Source organism: Helicoverpa zea, chromosome 3 (assembly GCF_022581195.2).
Source record: "Helicoverpa zea isolate HzStark_Cry1AcR chromosome 3, ilHelZeax1.1, whole genome shotgun sequence".
In the NCBI taxonomy this organism is placed as follows: Eukaryota; Metazoa; Arthropoda; class Insecta; order Lepidoptera; family Noctuidae; genus Helicoverpa; species Helicoverpa zea.
Window position 1 is genome coordinate 1,600,459 of NC_061454.1, and position 12,951 is coordinate 1,613,409.

The 12,951-nt window shown below is 40.2% G+C and overlaps 1 protein-coding gene across 1 annotated transcript; it reads right to left on the reverse strand.

Moving 5' to 3' along the window:
• Positions 1 to 1,418: 1,418 nt before the first annotated feature.
• LOC124645711 (adenylate kinase isoenzyme 5-like) lies at positions 1,419 to 10,657 on the reverse strand. Its single transcript, XM_047185568.1, has 9 exons — positions 10,316 to 10,657; positions 6,800 to 6,989; positions 6,218 to 6,366; positions 5,297 to 5,467; positions 4,764 to 4,835; positions 3,322 to 3,511; positions 2,882 to 3,030; positions 2,107 to 2,277; positions 1,419 to 1,590 (listed from the first exon to the last, which is right to left on the reverse strand). Exons 1-9 carry the CDS (start codon positions 10,439 to 10,441, stop codon positions 1,510 to 1,512), a joined length of 1,299 nt encoding a protein of 432 aa, XP_047041524.1. The 5' UTR covers positions 10,442 to 10,657; the 3' UTR covers positions 1,419 to 1,509.
• Between the last annotated feature and the right edge of the window lie 2,294 nt (positions 10,658 to 12,951).

Genomic DNA, 12,951 nt, shown 5'->3' on the forward strand with positions numbered 1-12,951 from the left:
GAAGCAGAGGGCGCTGCGGTCGACCTCCGAGGTGCAACGAACACCCACATGATGCCCGACGTGGCATCGGAAGCACCTCAGCGGTCTGGGGTCTAGCAGCTTGACCTGCGCCGACACCCAGCCAACCAGCAATCTTCGGCCGTCGACGATGTTCTTGGCCGCCGTCACGGGGCAGCTCACCGTGATGGTGCACGTGCCCCTGAAGTCGGGACGTATGGTGCCCGCCTTCACTTCGTCGGCGGAGCACCCACCCGTCCTAGCGACGGCGGCCACCACCTCCTCTGCAGTAACTGAGTCGTCCAGGCCCATGATGCGCAGATCCGCGCACTTGTGGGGCCTGGAGACTCGGGCATCGTCCGCACTTATGGACGCCCTGAGCCTCTCGGCTAGAGCGTCTGCGGCGGGCCCACTGGCCGCTCCTGGGACCTCCAGCATTCGGGCGCCCGTTGCGGTCACCCTGAGCCGGAGGCCGGAGGTGATACCTAGCTCCTGCAGGTTCACCGCCACTTTAGCTTGGGCGAGTACGTCGCGGTACGACACGCCCCTCTTGACCGCGTCCGGCTGTAGTGTAACTACTACAGCCGCGGTCTTGGGGGCGCGGAGCTGCGCCGCGGCGGCTCGCTCCTTGCGACGCTGCCTTTGGGCCTTCTTTCTGGCCGCCTTGGCCGCCCTCCGTCTCTCTTTCTTTTCCCCCACCACCTGCCACTCGGACTGAGTGGCAGGAGAGGTAGGGGCCGCAGATGGAGTCGGCTTCGGAGGGCGTTTCGCCACTGGTGCCGACGATTTACCTTAAACAATAGAGGTATTTAAATTTGATAAATCGGATATTTGTTGAGAAAATAATGAAAAACCCATAAAATAAAAACATGATTTAATATTGATTGTTTATATATTGATATTATCAAATTGCACTCTCATATTGGGCATTTTTCATAATGACCGGGCATTATTTATACTGCCCAATTTATCACTTGGTCCATAACATATATAAAAAAAGGCCACCTTGCGTTGCAATTTTATAATCTAAGAACGGTCTCACCTATCCAAAAAAAAAATGGTAATTGTGTAGGCTTTGTTTGGACTATTTAGTAAATGGTTTATGTGAAGTTTTCACAAATCCGTTGGAGCGGTTATTCATTAATCTACTTTTTTGTTCAATTCAAAGGTGTCCATACTTAGTTTTCGACAAACTTTGTACGCTGAACAAAAGCCATTTTCACCATTTAGATACAATTCTGAGCACCCAATTTTACCAGTTAATGTTACCGTTACAGCCTTTTTATCGTCCCACTGCAGGGCACAGGCCTCCTCTCACATGGAGAAGGATTTTACCAGTATTCTGGTTAAATTAATTTCAATGTACCCACTTACCTTAAGCAATATCATTAGAGGAGTCAGATAAAAATGAAAAAAGTCCATAAAATAAAAACATGATTTAATCAACAGTCATTAAAATTAACGTAGAATAGAGGCTTATGTACAGAGCGTATAAAATGTTGAGTTGTGCATTCAGTTCGCGGCCGCTACGATCGGGTCTAGAATCTTCTGTACTTCTGCAAAAATAGCGTCGACAGACAATTCGGCGTTTATCTGTAAATATCATTCAAAAAAGGTATAATTTATTATGTTTTTATAAAGTATATTTAATTATCTGTATACTATATTTACAAGCATGCAAGCTTCTCCTGTTTTTATTTTTATTTTAATAAGCTTATCCTTGATTAAAGGTAACTTTATCCTTTTCCTAAGCTAGCTAAGATTTTGATCTTAGTATGCCGAAGATTACAATGGAACAGGGTATTTTCTTTATTCATAAAACATAACATTATCAAAAAAAAGCCTAATTCAACATAGGTTCTCCCTCGCTAGATCTAAGCGAATTCAAACACCATTACGGCCCGAGTCACATCGAAATGGTAGCGGCCGACAGCGGCTGCGCGACCCTTTTCAAGCTTTTCCAGCGATACTGGTCTTTTAAGTACCTACATATTATGTACTCAAAGCTTATAATTATTTCACACTGAAAGTGCTCGCCGTGTCGCTGCCGGCCCCTGCCATTCCGGTGAGCCTCGGGCCTTAATATTACCGTACAAGAATCAAATTTACCCTTTTGAGCTTTTGAGGATACTGGTCCAGCACTTGCTGGTTGTTGTCGAGGAAGGTCTTGAGGCGCAGCTTGATGGTCTCCTCGTTATCATCAGCGCGGCCCGAGCTGGCGGCGCGCCCCAGCAGCCTCTTGGTCAAAGTCTCTGCTGACGCTTCGAAGTAGATTATTACCTGGAGTAGAATGAGGTCTTCTGTCAAACCGTTAGTTCGTGGTGCCCTGACAGTTATAGCAATTGCTTCTCAACTACAATTGTGCGGGATCAATTACAGGTCAAGCAAATACTAATGTAACTTTTCTAAGTTATAGGTTTTTTCTGAATCTATCTTGGACACCAATGACTGAGTAAGATAAAGAAAAATATCTTTGACTTATGCGGGGATCGAACCCGCAACCTAACTTCTACATCATCTGGTCTTTGAGACAAAAATAAGGATTCGATATTCTAGAAGACTGGTTCTCTTTACGGAAACGTTGGATGAAGAAGACATTGACAGACATTGTCGGATGTGATTGACCGTTAGTTTATGAAGAATGATTTGCTGCCAACGTGGATGTTTATCCAAAAGTTGGCAAGCATCAGCTAGTCTGTTACTATGTAAAAACACATAACAAGCTTCCGTGGTTTCACCCGCGTTGCATAGTAAATGGGGTATCTAACACTATTTTTTTCAAATTGGACCAGTAGTTCCTGCGAGTAGCGCTGTCTAGCAAACGAACAAACTCGTCAACATTATAATTGTTAGGTACAGATTCCTATTGTATTATGTTACTCACGGTGACAGGTGCGATGGCTTGTTCGAAGGCGATACCCTGTGACTTCTCACGCGGGTAGCCGTCGACGAGGAAACCCTTAGAGTCAGCTGCACGAGCGATGATGGCTTCCTTCAGCAGTTCCAGTACCACGTCATTGGGGACCAGTCCACCTGGGAAATGTAACACAAATCCATTAAGGGGAGTGAAGAATAAATTGATCAGATAGAATAAGTTGAAAGGTATAAGGGTATTAATATGATAAATGAATCGTTAACATCTAGAGCTAATTTCGACAAACATGTTTTTTGGACGTCACCCGCTTCCTGATGATTTAATTGTTGATGGTAATATAAAGATCCCTTACCGAGTAAAAAGTAGAAAAGATATAAGTTATTCAGACCTTAGTGTAAGAGACTTACAGGTTACAGGCACTTGATATAAACACCAACAATTTGACCAACCTTTTTCCATGATAGCTGTAAGGGTCTTCGCCCTAGCAGAACCACTCTTCACTTCAGCCCTGAGAAGGTCGCCAGTGGACAAGTGGGTGAAGCCATACTTGGCTATGATCTTGTCACATTGGGTGCCCTTGCCTGATCCTGGGCCGCCCAACACCCATACGATGGGCTTCTTTGATGAGTCGATAGCAGGCTGCAAGTGTTATGTAGACGGTGAAGTATATTCAGCGAATAGTAAATAGTCTAGTACTAGTGAAGAGGGGTCGACTTTTGACTGGACATGATATAAAAATGTAACGTCCTGGGGAACTCCTTTGTGCACCAGAATAACAAGCATTCTAGCGTCTTCAGAGATCCACTTTAACCCACAACGAATCCAACGGTTCAGCCATTTGAATGTGAAATAATAAAACAAACACACAGGTACTTTTATACATTTTCTTTAGAACTAAGGATAAATTGGAGGAGATCTTATAAGACACAAGAATGTTGTTTGAGCAATACAAATAAGTTGCTAAATCAAAGCATTTAATCTAAAGCTTCTGATCACAAACCTTTTTCTGAGAGCCCTTGACTATTTCGGGTCCGCAAGGGCCTGCTTGCAGCTTTTCTAGTTTAGATCCGTCACATCCACCAGGGCATTTCTTCCGTTCCATTTGTACTGTTTTTTATATGAATCTGTTATTGTCCTGAAAGAGAAAAGCTCGGTCAGCGAGCTATACGGGGCTGGTCAGATGGATTTGGGAATGGGAAATCATGAGAACGCGGATTAATGTTTTGGTTGCTTCATTTTTCTGATGTCAGTGATCAGTGTGACAGAGAGTTGTCTTGTTATTTTTGACATTGAGAAGTATTTTTATTATGAATCTTCTTGGTGATCTGTATAAAAATCTGTGTAAAAAAATCGATCTGTGTAAAAAAAAGGCCACCTTGCGTTGCAATTTTATAATCCAAGAACGGTCTCACCTATCCAAAAAAAAATGGTAATTGTGTAGGCTTTGTTTGGACTATTTAGTAAATGGTTTATGTGAAGTTTTCACAAATCCGTTGGAGCGGTTATTCATTAATCTACTTTTTTGTTCAATTCAAAGGTGTCCATACTTAGTTTTCGACAAACTTTGTACGCTGAACAAAAGCCATTTTCACCATTTAGATACAATTCTGAGCACCCAATTTTACCAGTTAATGTTACTGTTAAAGCCTTTTTATCGTCCCACTGCAGGGCACAGGCCTCCTCTCACATGGAGAAGGATTTTACCAGTATTCTGGTTAAATTAATTTCAATGTACCCACTTACCTTAAGCAATATCATTAGAGGAGTCAGATAAAAATGAAAAAAAATCCATAAAATAAAAACATGATTTAATCAACAATCATTAAAATTAACGTAGAATAGAGGCTTATGTACAGAGCGTATAAAATGTTGAGTTGTGCATTCAGTTCGCGGCCGCTACGATCGGGTCTAGAATCTTCTGTACCTCTTCAAAAATGGCGTCCACCGACGATTCGGCGTTTATCTGTAATTATATTTGATAAAAGGTAAATTATAATACTGTATATGAAATTATCTGTATCGTAGCCTAGTGGGTAAGGAAACATCCTCTCAAGCATGAGTGTGTATTCGATTCCAAGACAGGCAAGTACCAATACAACTTTTCTAAGTTTTTACGTACTTTTCAAGGATATCTTGGACACCAATGACAATGTTTCGGAGAGCAAAAGAAACTGTAGGTCCTGGCTGACATTTGAACACCTTTGGCGGTCGTTACGGGTAGTCAGAAGCCAGTAAGTCTGATAACTAGTCTTACCAAGGGGTTCAGGGTTGGCCAGATTGAGGAGGTCAGATAGGCAGTCGCTCCTTGTAAAACACTGGTACTTGCCGCATCCGTTGAGATGGAAGTCGACCCCAACATAATTGGGAAAAAGGCGCGGGAGATGATGATAACTTTCTAAGCTACATTTTAAGATTCCGACTTACCCTGCTGATCTTGTCAGGGTACTGGTCCAGCACTTGCTGGTTGTTGTCGAGGAAGGTCTTGAGGCGCAGCTTGATGGTCTCCTCGTTATCATCAGCGCGGCCCGAGCTGGCGGCGCGGCCCAGCAGCCTCTTGGTCAAAGTCTCTGCTGACGCTTCGAAGTAGATGATTACCTGGAAAAGACCAATAACGGGTAAATTAAGAATGTGCGAGATCGATTCCAGGTCAGGCAAGTAGAAATGTAACTTTTCTAAGTTATAAGTATTTTCTAAGTGTATCTAGGACTCCAGTGACTGAGCTAAAACTTTTAAGGGTTAAACCGGCAAACTTCAATGTGGCAGACAGATCTACAGATCTCACTAACTACTACATCATCTGGTCTTTGTGAATGTCGAAGATTTCTTTTCTTGACGGAAACGTTGGATGAAGAAGGCATTGATAGACATTGTCGGATGTTATTGACCGTCAGTTCACGAAGATTGATCTGCTGCCAACGTGGATGAAGATAGATAGAAAATTTGGCAAGCAGCAGCTAGTCTGTTACTATGTAAACAAGATCTGTATAGTTCATACATCAGTTCCTTGTTCTTTTGTTTGTGTATAAATTAAGCAGAACTGTAATAGCAAATGGAAGAAAATGCCTTGAGAAAATCTGGGCTTGGCTAAGGTGAGGTGTACTTAGAGCAAACATAGTAATTCATTGTTATTGTTGGTAGTCTTCTTCAGCAAATGTTGCTAACTACCTAGCTGTGTTCTGGCGGTTCCACCTGGGGGCCTATCTCACGCACCCTTATAAAAAGAAGCCTATAAGCCTTTCTCGGCAAATGAACTATCTGATACTGAAGATATAAGTGTTTCCGACAGACAAACTCTTCAGCTTTATATCATTAAGATTTTCGTATTAATATTGTGATATTACTCACGGAGACAGGTGCGATGGCTTGTTCGAAGGCGATACCCTGTGACTTCTCACGCGGGTAGCCGTCGACGAGGAAACCCTTAGAGTCAGCTGCACGAGCGATGATGGCTTCCTTCAGCAGTTCCAGTACCACGTCATTGGGGACCAGTCCACCTGGAAAATGTAACATTAGGTTCATCAGTGCCGGGGCTGGGGGATTGTTCGAAAGAGTTACCGCGGCCCTGGTACATAAGGGCTTAAGAATGAAGATGATAGGTTTTAGTCAGTATGAGTCTGACACTCTCACACTGCTAACCCCCAGCGGAAGGGCTCATTTGATGATTCCTCATCAAAAGAGGGTCCATCAGTGATAGGATCGGTTGATCGGGCATTGTAGCTTTAGAAAATATGAACGGTATGTTTGACTAGGTGTTCCCAGAGCCTCTGTCCCGAGGCAACAGGAAACGACTTCCCGCAATAGGATAAATACACCGTCATAGAATATTTGATCAAGAAGAAATCTCTGATAAAAATAAAAAAATTGAATTTAGGCTCAGACTAAAGGCTAAATACTGCAACAAAAATTTTAAAGTACGTTTTGACTAACCTTGTTCCATAATAGCAGTTAGACTCTTGGCCCTTTCGGAGCCACTCTTCACCTCAGCCCTGAGGAGGTCACCAGTAGACAGGTGGGTGAAGCCATACTTGGCTATGATCTTCTCACACTGGGTACCCTTGCCCGATCCTGGGCCACCCAGCACCCATACAATGGGTTTCTTTGATGAGTCAATGGGAGCCTGAAAGTATTACGTAGATGGTTAAGTTCTGCAAATAGTTTGAAGTCTTACACTAAATCATCAATTTTTATGAAGTAACATTATAGTCTTGGCAAACTGATGATGATGTTACAGTCTACCTAGAGATTTTCAGCTGTAAATTGAACTAACCGCATTCATTAAACGTATCACAAGATGTTTGTTTGCAAAGCTTCATATTTAATTCCTTACATCTTTCACTTTACAGTTTTACTTATGGCAAATTTTAATGGCGGTCCGTAGCTAAATTCCGAGCACAAGTACGCCCTTTTTACCCATACTACTTCCACTACTACGTAAGTGAAATGGGTTCTGCGCAGTGACTCGCGCAATTCTCCGTGACTACAAAAAGTTCTATTCTAGGCGAGATCTATACCCTTAGTGGAAATACAAACGCTCTAACATCATCATTAGCTTGGCAATTCTGTAACTTGCAGATAAAAGGACAGCCTTCCGGATCAGCATCCTCCCGTCCTCTGTTACATTCCTTAGCCATCATTTAGGTTTCCACCTTCTTCTCAGAAAGTCAGCCGCGAAATAAGTAGCATTGGTCAGAATTAAATGCACAATTCAATGTTCTAGTGTTTTCATTGTTATTAAAATTTTTGGTCAATACATTTGTATGTCATGGAGGCCAACTCGTTCTTACTTGTTTTATTATTTAAGTGGTGTGGGAACAGCTTAGTTTTCATTAACCACTGACGTAAAAAGAGGGGGTCTTTTTGTCGCCATGTTAGTAAATGTCTGTCTGTACCATCGTAGCTTTAAAACGATGAAACTATTTCTTTTCGTTCAGAATTTTATGCTTAAAAGCAGGTTTGCCAAAGTGGTTCTTTCTTAGATACATTTTTATATTTTGTAAAGTATTTTTATTGTTCCAAATTGTAACAGTATCTTCTACTTTAATGCTATTCATGTTTGTAGCGTGTGTTCAAGCAATATCATTTTATATGCGTTCATATGCGTTTTTCCTTTGAAGTGAGTGCAATATTGATTCCGCTAAGCCAATTAGCCTTCAGTGAAGCTAAATTATTGGATCAATACTGACAGACAATCAATATTCTGAAACGCAAAAACTTCATCATGTATGTTTCACTATTTGCAATTCCTGCATACGATATTTATTTATTGACTCTACTACCAGCAGCTTTACCTGCTTCCTCGTGGTAACTATAGCCTTTATCAACAAATGTGCTATCTAACTCTGAAAGTTATTTTTCATATAAAATGGAATTTTGGATTCCTCAATGCATTTAGAACTTTTTTTTTAACGACGTCAAAAATCATCAAATGACCCCTCCCGCTGTGGGTTAGCAGCGGTGAGGGAGTGTCAGACTCTTACTGGCTAAAAACCGTCGTGTTCCGTCGTAGACCATTTATGTACCAGGGCCGCAGTAACTCTTTCGAACAATCCCGCAGCCCCGCGCATGCATTTAGAACCTAGCGTAAAGTATGGTTTTATGGAACAGAATACAATTTTTTGGTAACTTCTACGTATTCAGTATTTAACTCCAATAAACCATTTGTTAATTGTTTGTCAGTTTTCAGTAGTTCACTGGCCTGAATTAGACAATAAACTGAAACGTGTTTATTTGTGGTTGTTCATCCAGATAATGGGATCCGCTTTAGTGTCAAGGATTTGGCAGAGTGTGAGATGAATTAGAATAGGCTGACGTCATTAATGACCTCACTGTTATAAGAGTACCTACAGGGAATAGAGATTAGAAACTTAAAGCTTTTAGTTTGAAAGGAGGCAGTGGTTGAACAATGATATTGGATATGTGTTCTAAGTAGTCTTGCAAAAGCATTGTCCCATATTGACGATCTACAGAAGAGGACTGTGTAGTGTCACGTAAAAATACTAATGATGATGATAAATGGTCTATTATTATAGGTAGTCTGGGATCAATGGAAGCAGAGCAAAGTTATTTTTATTATAATTTAAGTTGTGAATATTTGTATGGAACTAAAAATCTAATAGATTTACTACATAAACATAAAGACGTATATGCACGAACAACAGGGAGATTCCGTCGGTTACGGCACACATTGAGGAGTCTTTGGCGGCGGAAATGTCCGCAAAACTGCAACCATTAATATATACTTGGGCATAAAGTTTTTTCTTATATTATACAGCACATGTTAGCACTGGGCTCACGCCGACAAGTATATATTTTTTAGTCTGGAACCTCGCCATGAGGATCTCCCTACATATAATTTGATCAGGAACACTTCCATCACGAGAGGGGAGCCACACAACATAAGTGGAGCGGGTGTTACAGATATATAATGATATAATAGCTTCTCACAACAGGTTGATAACCAATTCCAATCTAGATTCATCTATATATATATAAATTAATCCCTATATCCCTTGGTAACACCATCACGCGTAGGTAACCAGCTTGACCGAATAAGCTTAAAATAAGAGAGGAGATAGCCTAGACCCGGGAGAATCACGTATACAGGATAGTTTTTGTCACCATCCATGGCTATGGGAAATAGTGATCTAGGGACGCGGGTCAAATCGCGGGCCGAAGCTTGTTTTTTACAAGACCAATGGAATAAAATAAATGATCGTCAGTAGTAGGTAGTAAATGTTTTATAACACTTTAATGCTTAAACGAAACTCGAACTCAGTATTACATAAACGCCACATCTTCCGTATCGACACCGGCTGTCGTCGCGTCTATTTCAGTACCGCGTAACATTGACAGTGAACGTACAGGGACGCCAACGGACAATGTTATTCTATGTGTAAGTTGATGAGCGGAACTGGCCGTTGGTAATGGTGACAGCAAGGTTGATGGTGGATAAATAGCCAAGTGGACGAAAACATCACGTCTATGAAATTCTTTTCTTTTCTTTCTTCTTAGAGAATGAAAATAATTTGATACGAAAAGAAATCAGTCCGATATCACCAACCCGCATTGAGCAAGCGTGGTGATTAACGCTCAATCATTATCTGTGAGTGTGAGAGACGAAGCCTGTGCCCAGCAGTGGGACAATAAAAAGGCTGATGACGATGATTTTTCGAAAAAATCATAAAATGCTGCTAAAGAATGGTCGTGTTCCTGTTTCAGATTTTTGTTTGTTTATTATTTAGAGGCTTTGGTTTTATTTAATAAATGGCACAGGTCTTACGATGTAAAATTAGTGACTATAATAGATATAGTGACAACCGCAATAAAAGTTCGATACGCTGAGAGTTTATTACGAACACACAGATGAAGAGGCGGCCAGAAGTCAAAAGATGTTTTCAGTTTCAGCTGTTATAAAAGAAAAATAAACTAAAACGAGTCCAATACCTGAATTCCAATATTCAACGTTCTCTCCTGAATTCTAAATCTCTTCGTATCCATCCAAAATGCGAACACAATAACAAAAACAAAACGCAACTTCGATTTGTAGCTTTCGACGATATAGATTTTCATTCCAAACTTTTTTTATAACACTTTTTCGACACACTACAACTTTATATATAAATAAAATGTATCAAATATTTTTTTTACGTCTACGTCAGTCCAGTGGCCTTAAGAATTCTATCGAGAAACACGTTTAGTTTTCCAAGCCTTTAAATAAACAAGGTTTTCGGATATTCTGCCAAAAGTCCGCCGACTGGCATCGGCTGAACACGCTTTCACACTGGATTATTTTGGAGAAATGCGTCTTATAGCAATAGTCTGTGTTTCAGATGTTACACCCACGTTTGGCTGTTCTGAAAATCTGACGTCTTATATGGTGACTAGTACTTGGTCTGTGGATTTGCTCTCACTATGGGAACTTTGTCTTTTTTTTCATCTCTCTTTTAGGTAATTGAGAAACTATCAGAAAACAACCAAACTTAACTGTTGCTTTCATAAAGCCGTTATCACTATCCCTTTAATAGCCTCATTTAGGTATACTACTTTATTTGTTCTGTCATTTAGAAACAGAGAAACATAAGCCGAAACCGATTATATATTAAAAAAAACACTTTTTGATACTAGGAGTGAGAACTTAAAATATCATTAAAAGCTTCTACTTATAGGATTTGTTTTAAATAATATTGTATAAATCAATAAATGTAAGAAAACCTTCAATAAATTTAAATATTTACAAACTGCCTGTAAGATCTTTTGTTTATTTTCATATTTCTGTGTGATGAATGGCCAACGATTTGTCTAGTCTATTTATTTATGTTTTAACACGTGCAGGTGAAATTTGTAATCTCTAGTAACCTTGAGATTTGCATAGGTATTAACCTATCTATTTTCATGTTTAACCTTCGTTAAAGGTGATTAGTTTCCAAGATCTTAAAGGAATTTGTTTATTCCCAAACAATCAATTTTGGATGCGAAACCAACTCCTTAAAAACCTGTAATAATTATTATTTAATCGAAGCTTTCTTTTATAATGAGTCCTTGTTTAAAATTAATGAGTCCCGGCTGTCGCTTGAACATCTTTGGCAGTCTTTGTAGATAAAAGGGTATTGCATTGTTCGGGTTTGACGACGTCAGATAGGCAGTCACTCCATGTAAAATACTGGTACTCCACTGCATCTGATCAAACTGGAACCCGACCCCAACATAATTGGGAAATGCTAATCAGATGCTGCTCTGCAGAAGTTGGACAAACAAAAATAAAAACATTTGCTGCCATTATAATGGTGACCAAATATCTACTTGTCTCAATATCCTTTAACATTAACCAAAGACATTGAAGCATTGACCTCGAGTGTCGGTTTCTTTGCCAAATTACTATTATATAGACATCATTATTATCTTCAACACTTCGCCATATTTCTTCGTTGATAAACGTCTAATGGTCGTTACACATTTGAACTCGGATACGGATCATAAACGTAACGTGTTGTACCGAGGGGTTGAGTCGAGGCAATAAAATACCTACCTATGTTATGGTAAGACTTCACCAAAATTCGCGAACATTTGTTCAAATAAAACTGTGTACGGGTAGGTGCGAGTATTGGGCGCAAAGGTTGCTATTTTGAGGACAGTTTAGAAATGTTTGTACGAAATTTTTTACTGTTTGGCAGAGTGAGTAGACGAGAAGAAACATTTGTGTGCAAAACTGCCGTCTTGCCTTTACGATTTTGATTAGTGCTTTGTTTGATAAAAATGCTACAGAATGGCTCAAGTTGATTGATACAATGACAATCCCATTAACAGTTTGATATGTGTGTTACAACCCTATATGTATGTCTTAATAGACCGTGAGTTAACGATGGCACGGATAATTGTGCATTGTTTTTGTTTCTATCATCACACTATACATAAACATAGCTATGAAGGTTTCTCTGATAATGCGTGAGGTTTATCTTATTGCTCTATCTATCCTACTAACATTGTAAAGCTGTAGCGAGAAGGGCTGTATGCTCCTTCTTATCTAAGTAGGTGAGCGGACTTCCCACCGGACGTGGGTGAAACCTCTAGCGATATTCGGTAGACTTATAACCCTAAAATTAATACTTTATGACCTTATGTCACCTCAGTTTTCTGAATATGCACTTGTTTGAAAAGGCTGTAACTAATTTTGTTAACAGATTTACGGCTTAACAAAATATTTTTAAATTTTGGTTCAGTTAATTCAATGATGTATTTTCCTACTGATGTACTGTTGGAAGAAGGTCGCGTCACTTATAATTGTAACATTCCAATGCCATCATACAAAAACCATGAAACCACACGGTCTGACTCGGTGTGCCATCATAACACTATGTTATTTAAATGCCAACGGTAGAAGTATTCTAGCGAGTTAACAAAAAAGCAAAGGCCTCGACCTTGGAGCTTATAGGTCCCGAGTCCCGACTGAATTTGTAATAAGTACATTTTTGGCAGACTTTACGATAGTCTGAAGCCAGAAAGTAGCGGTTTGCCCAGGTAACCATGTTGAGACTATCTGCCTCATAGTCGACACAGCTGCATCAGGTTAGAAGCTGGAAGTT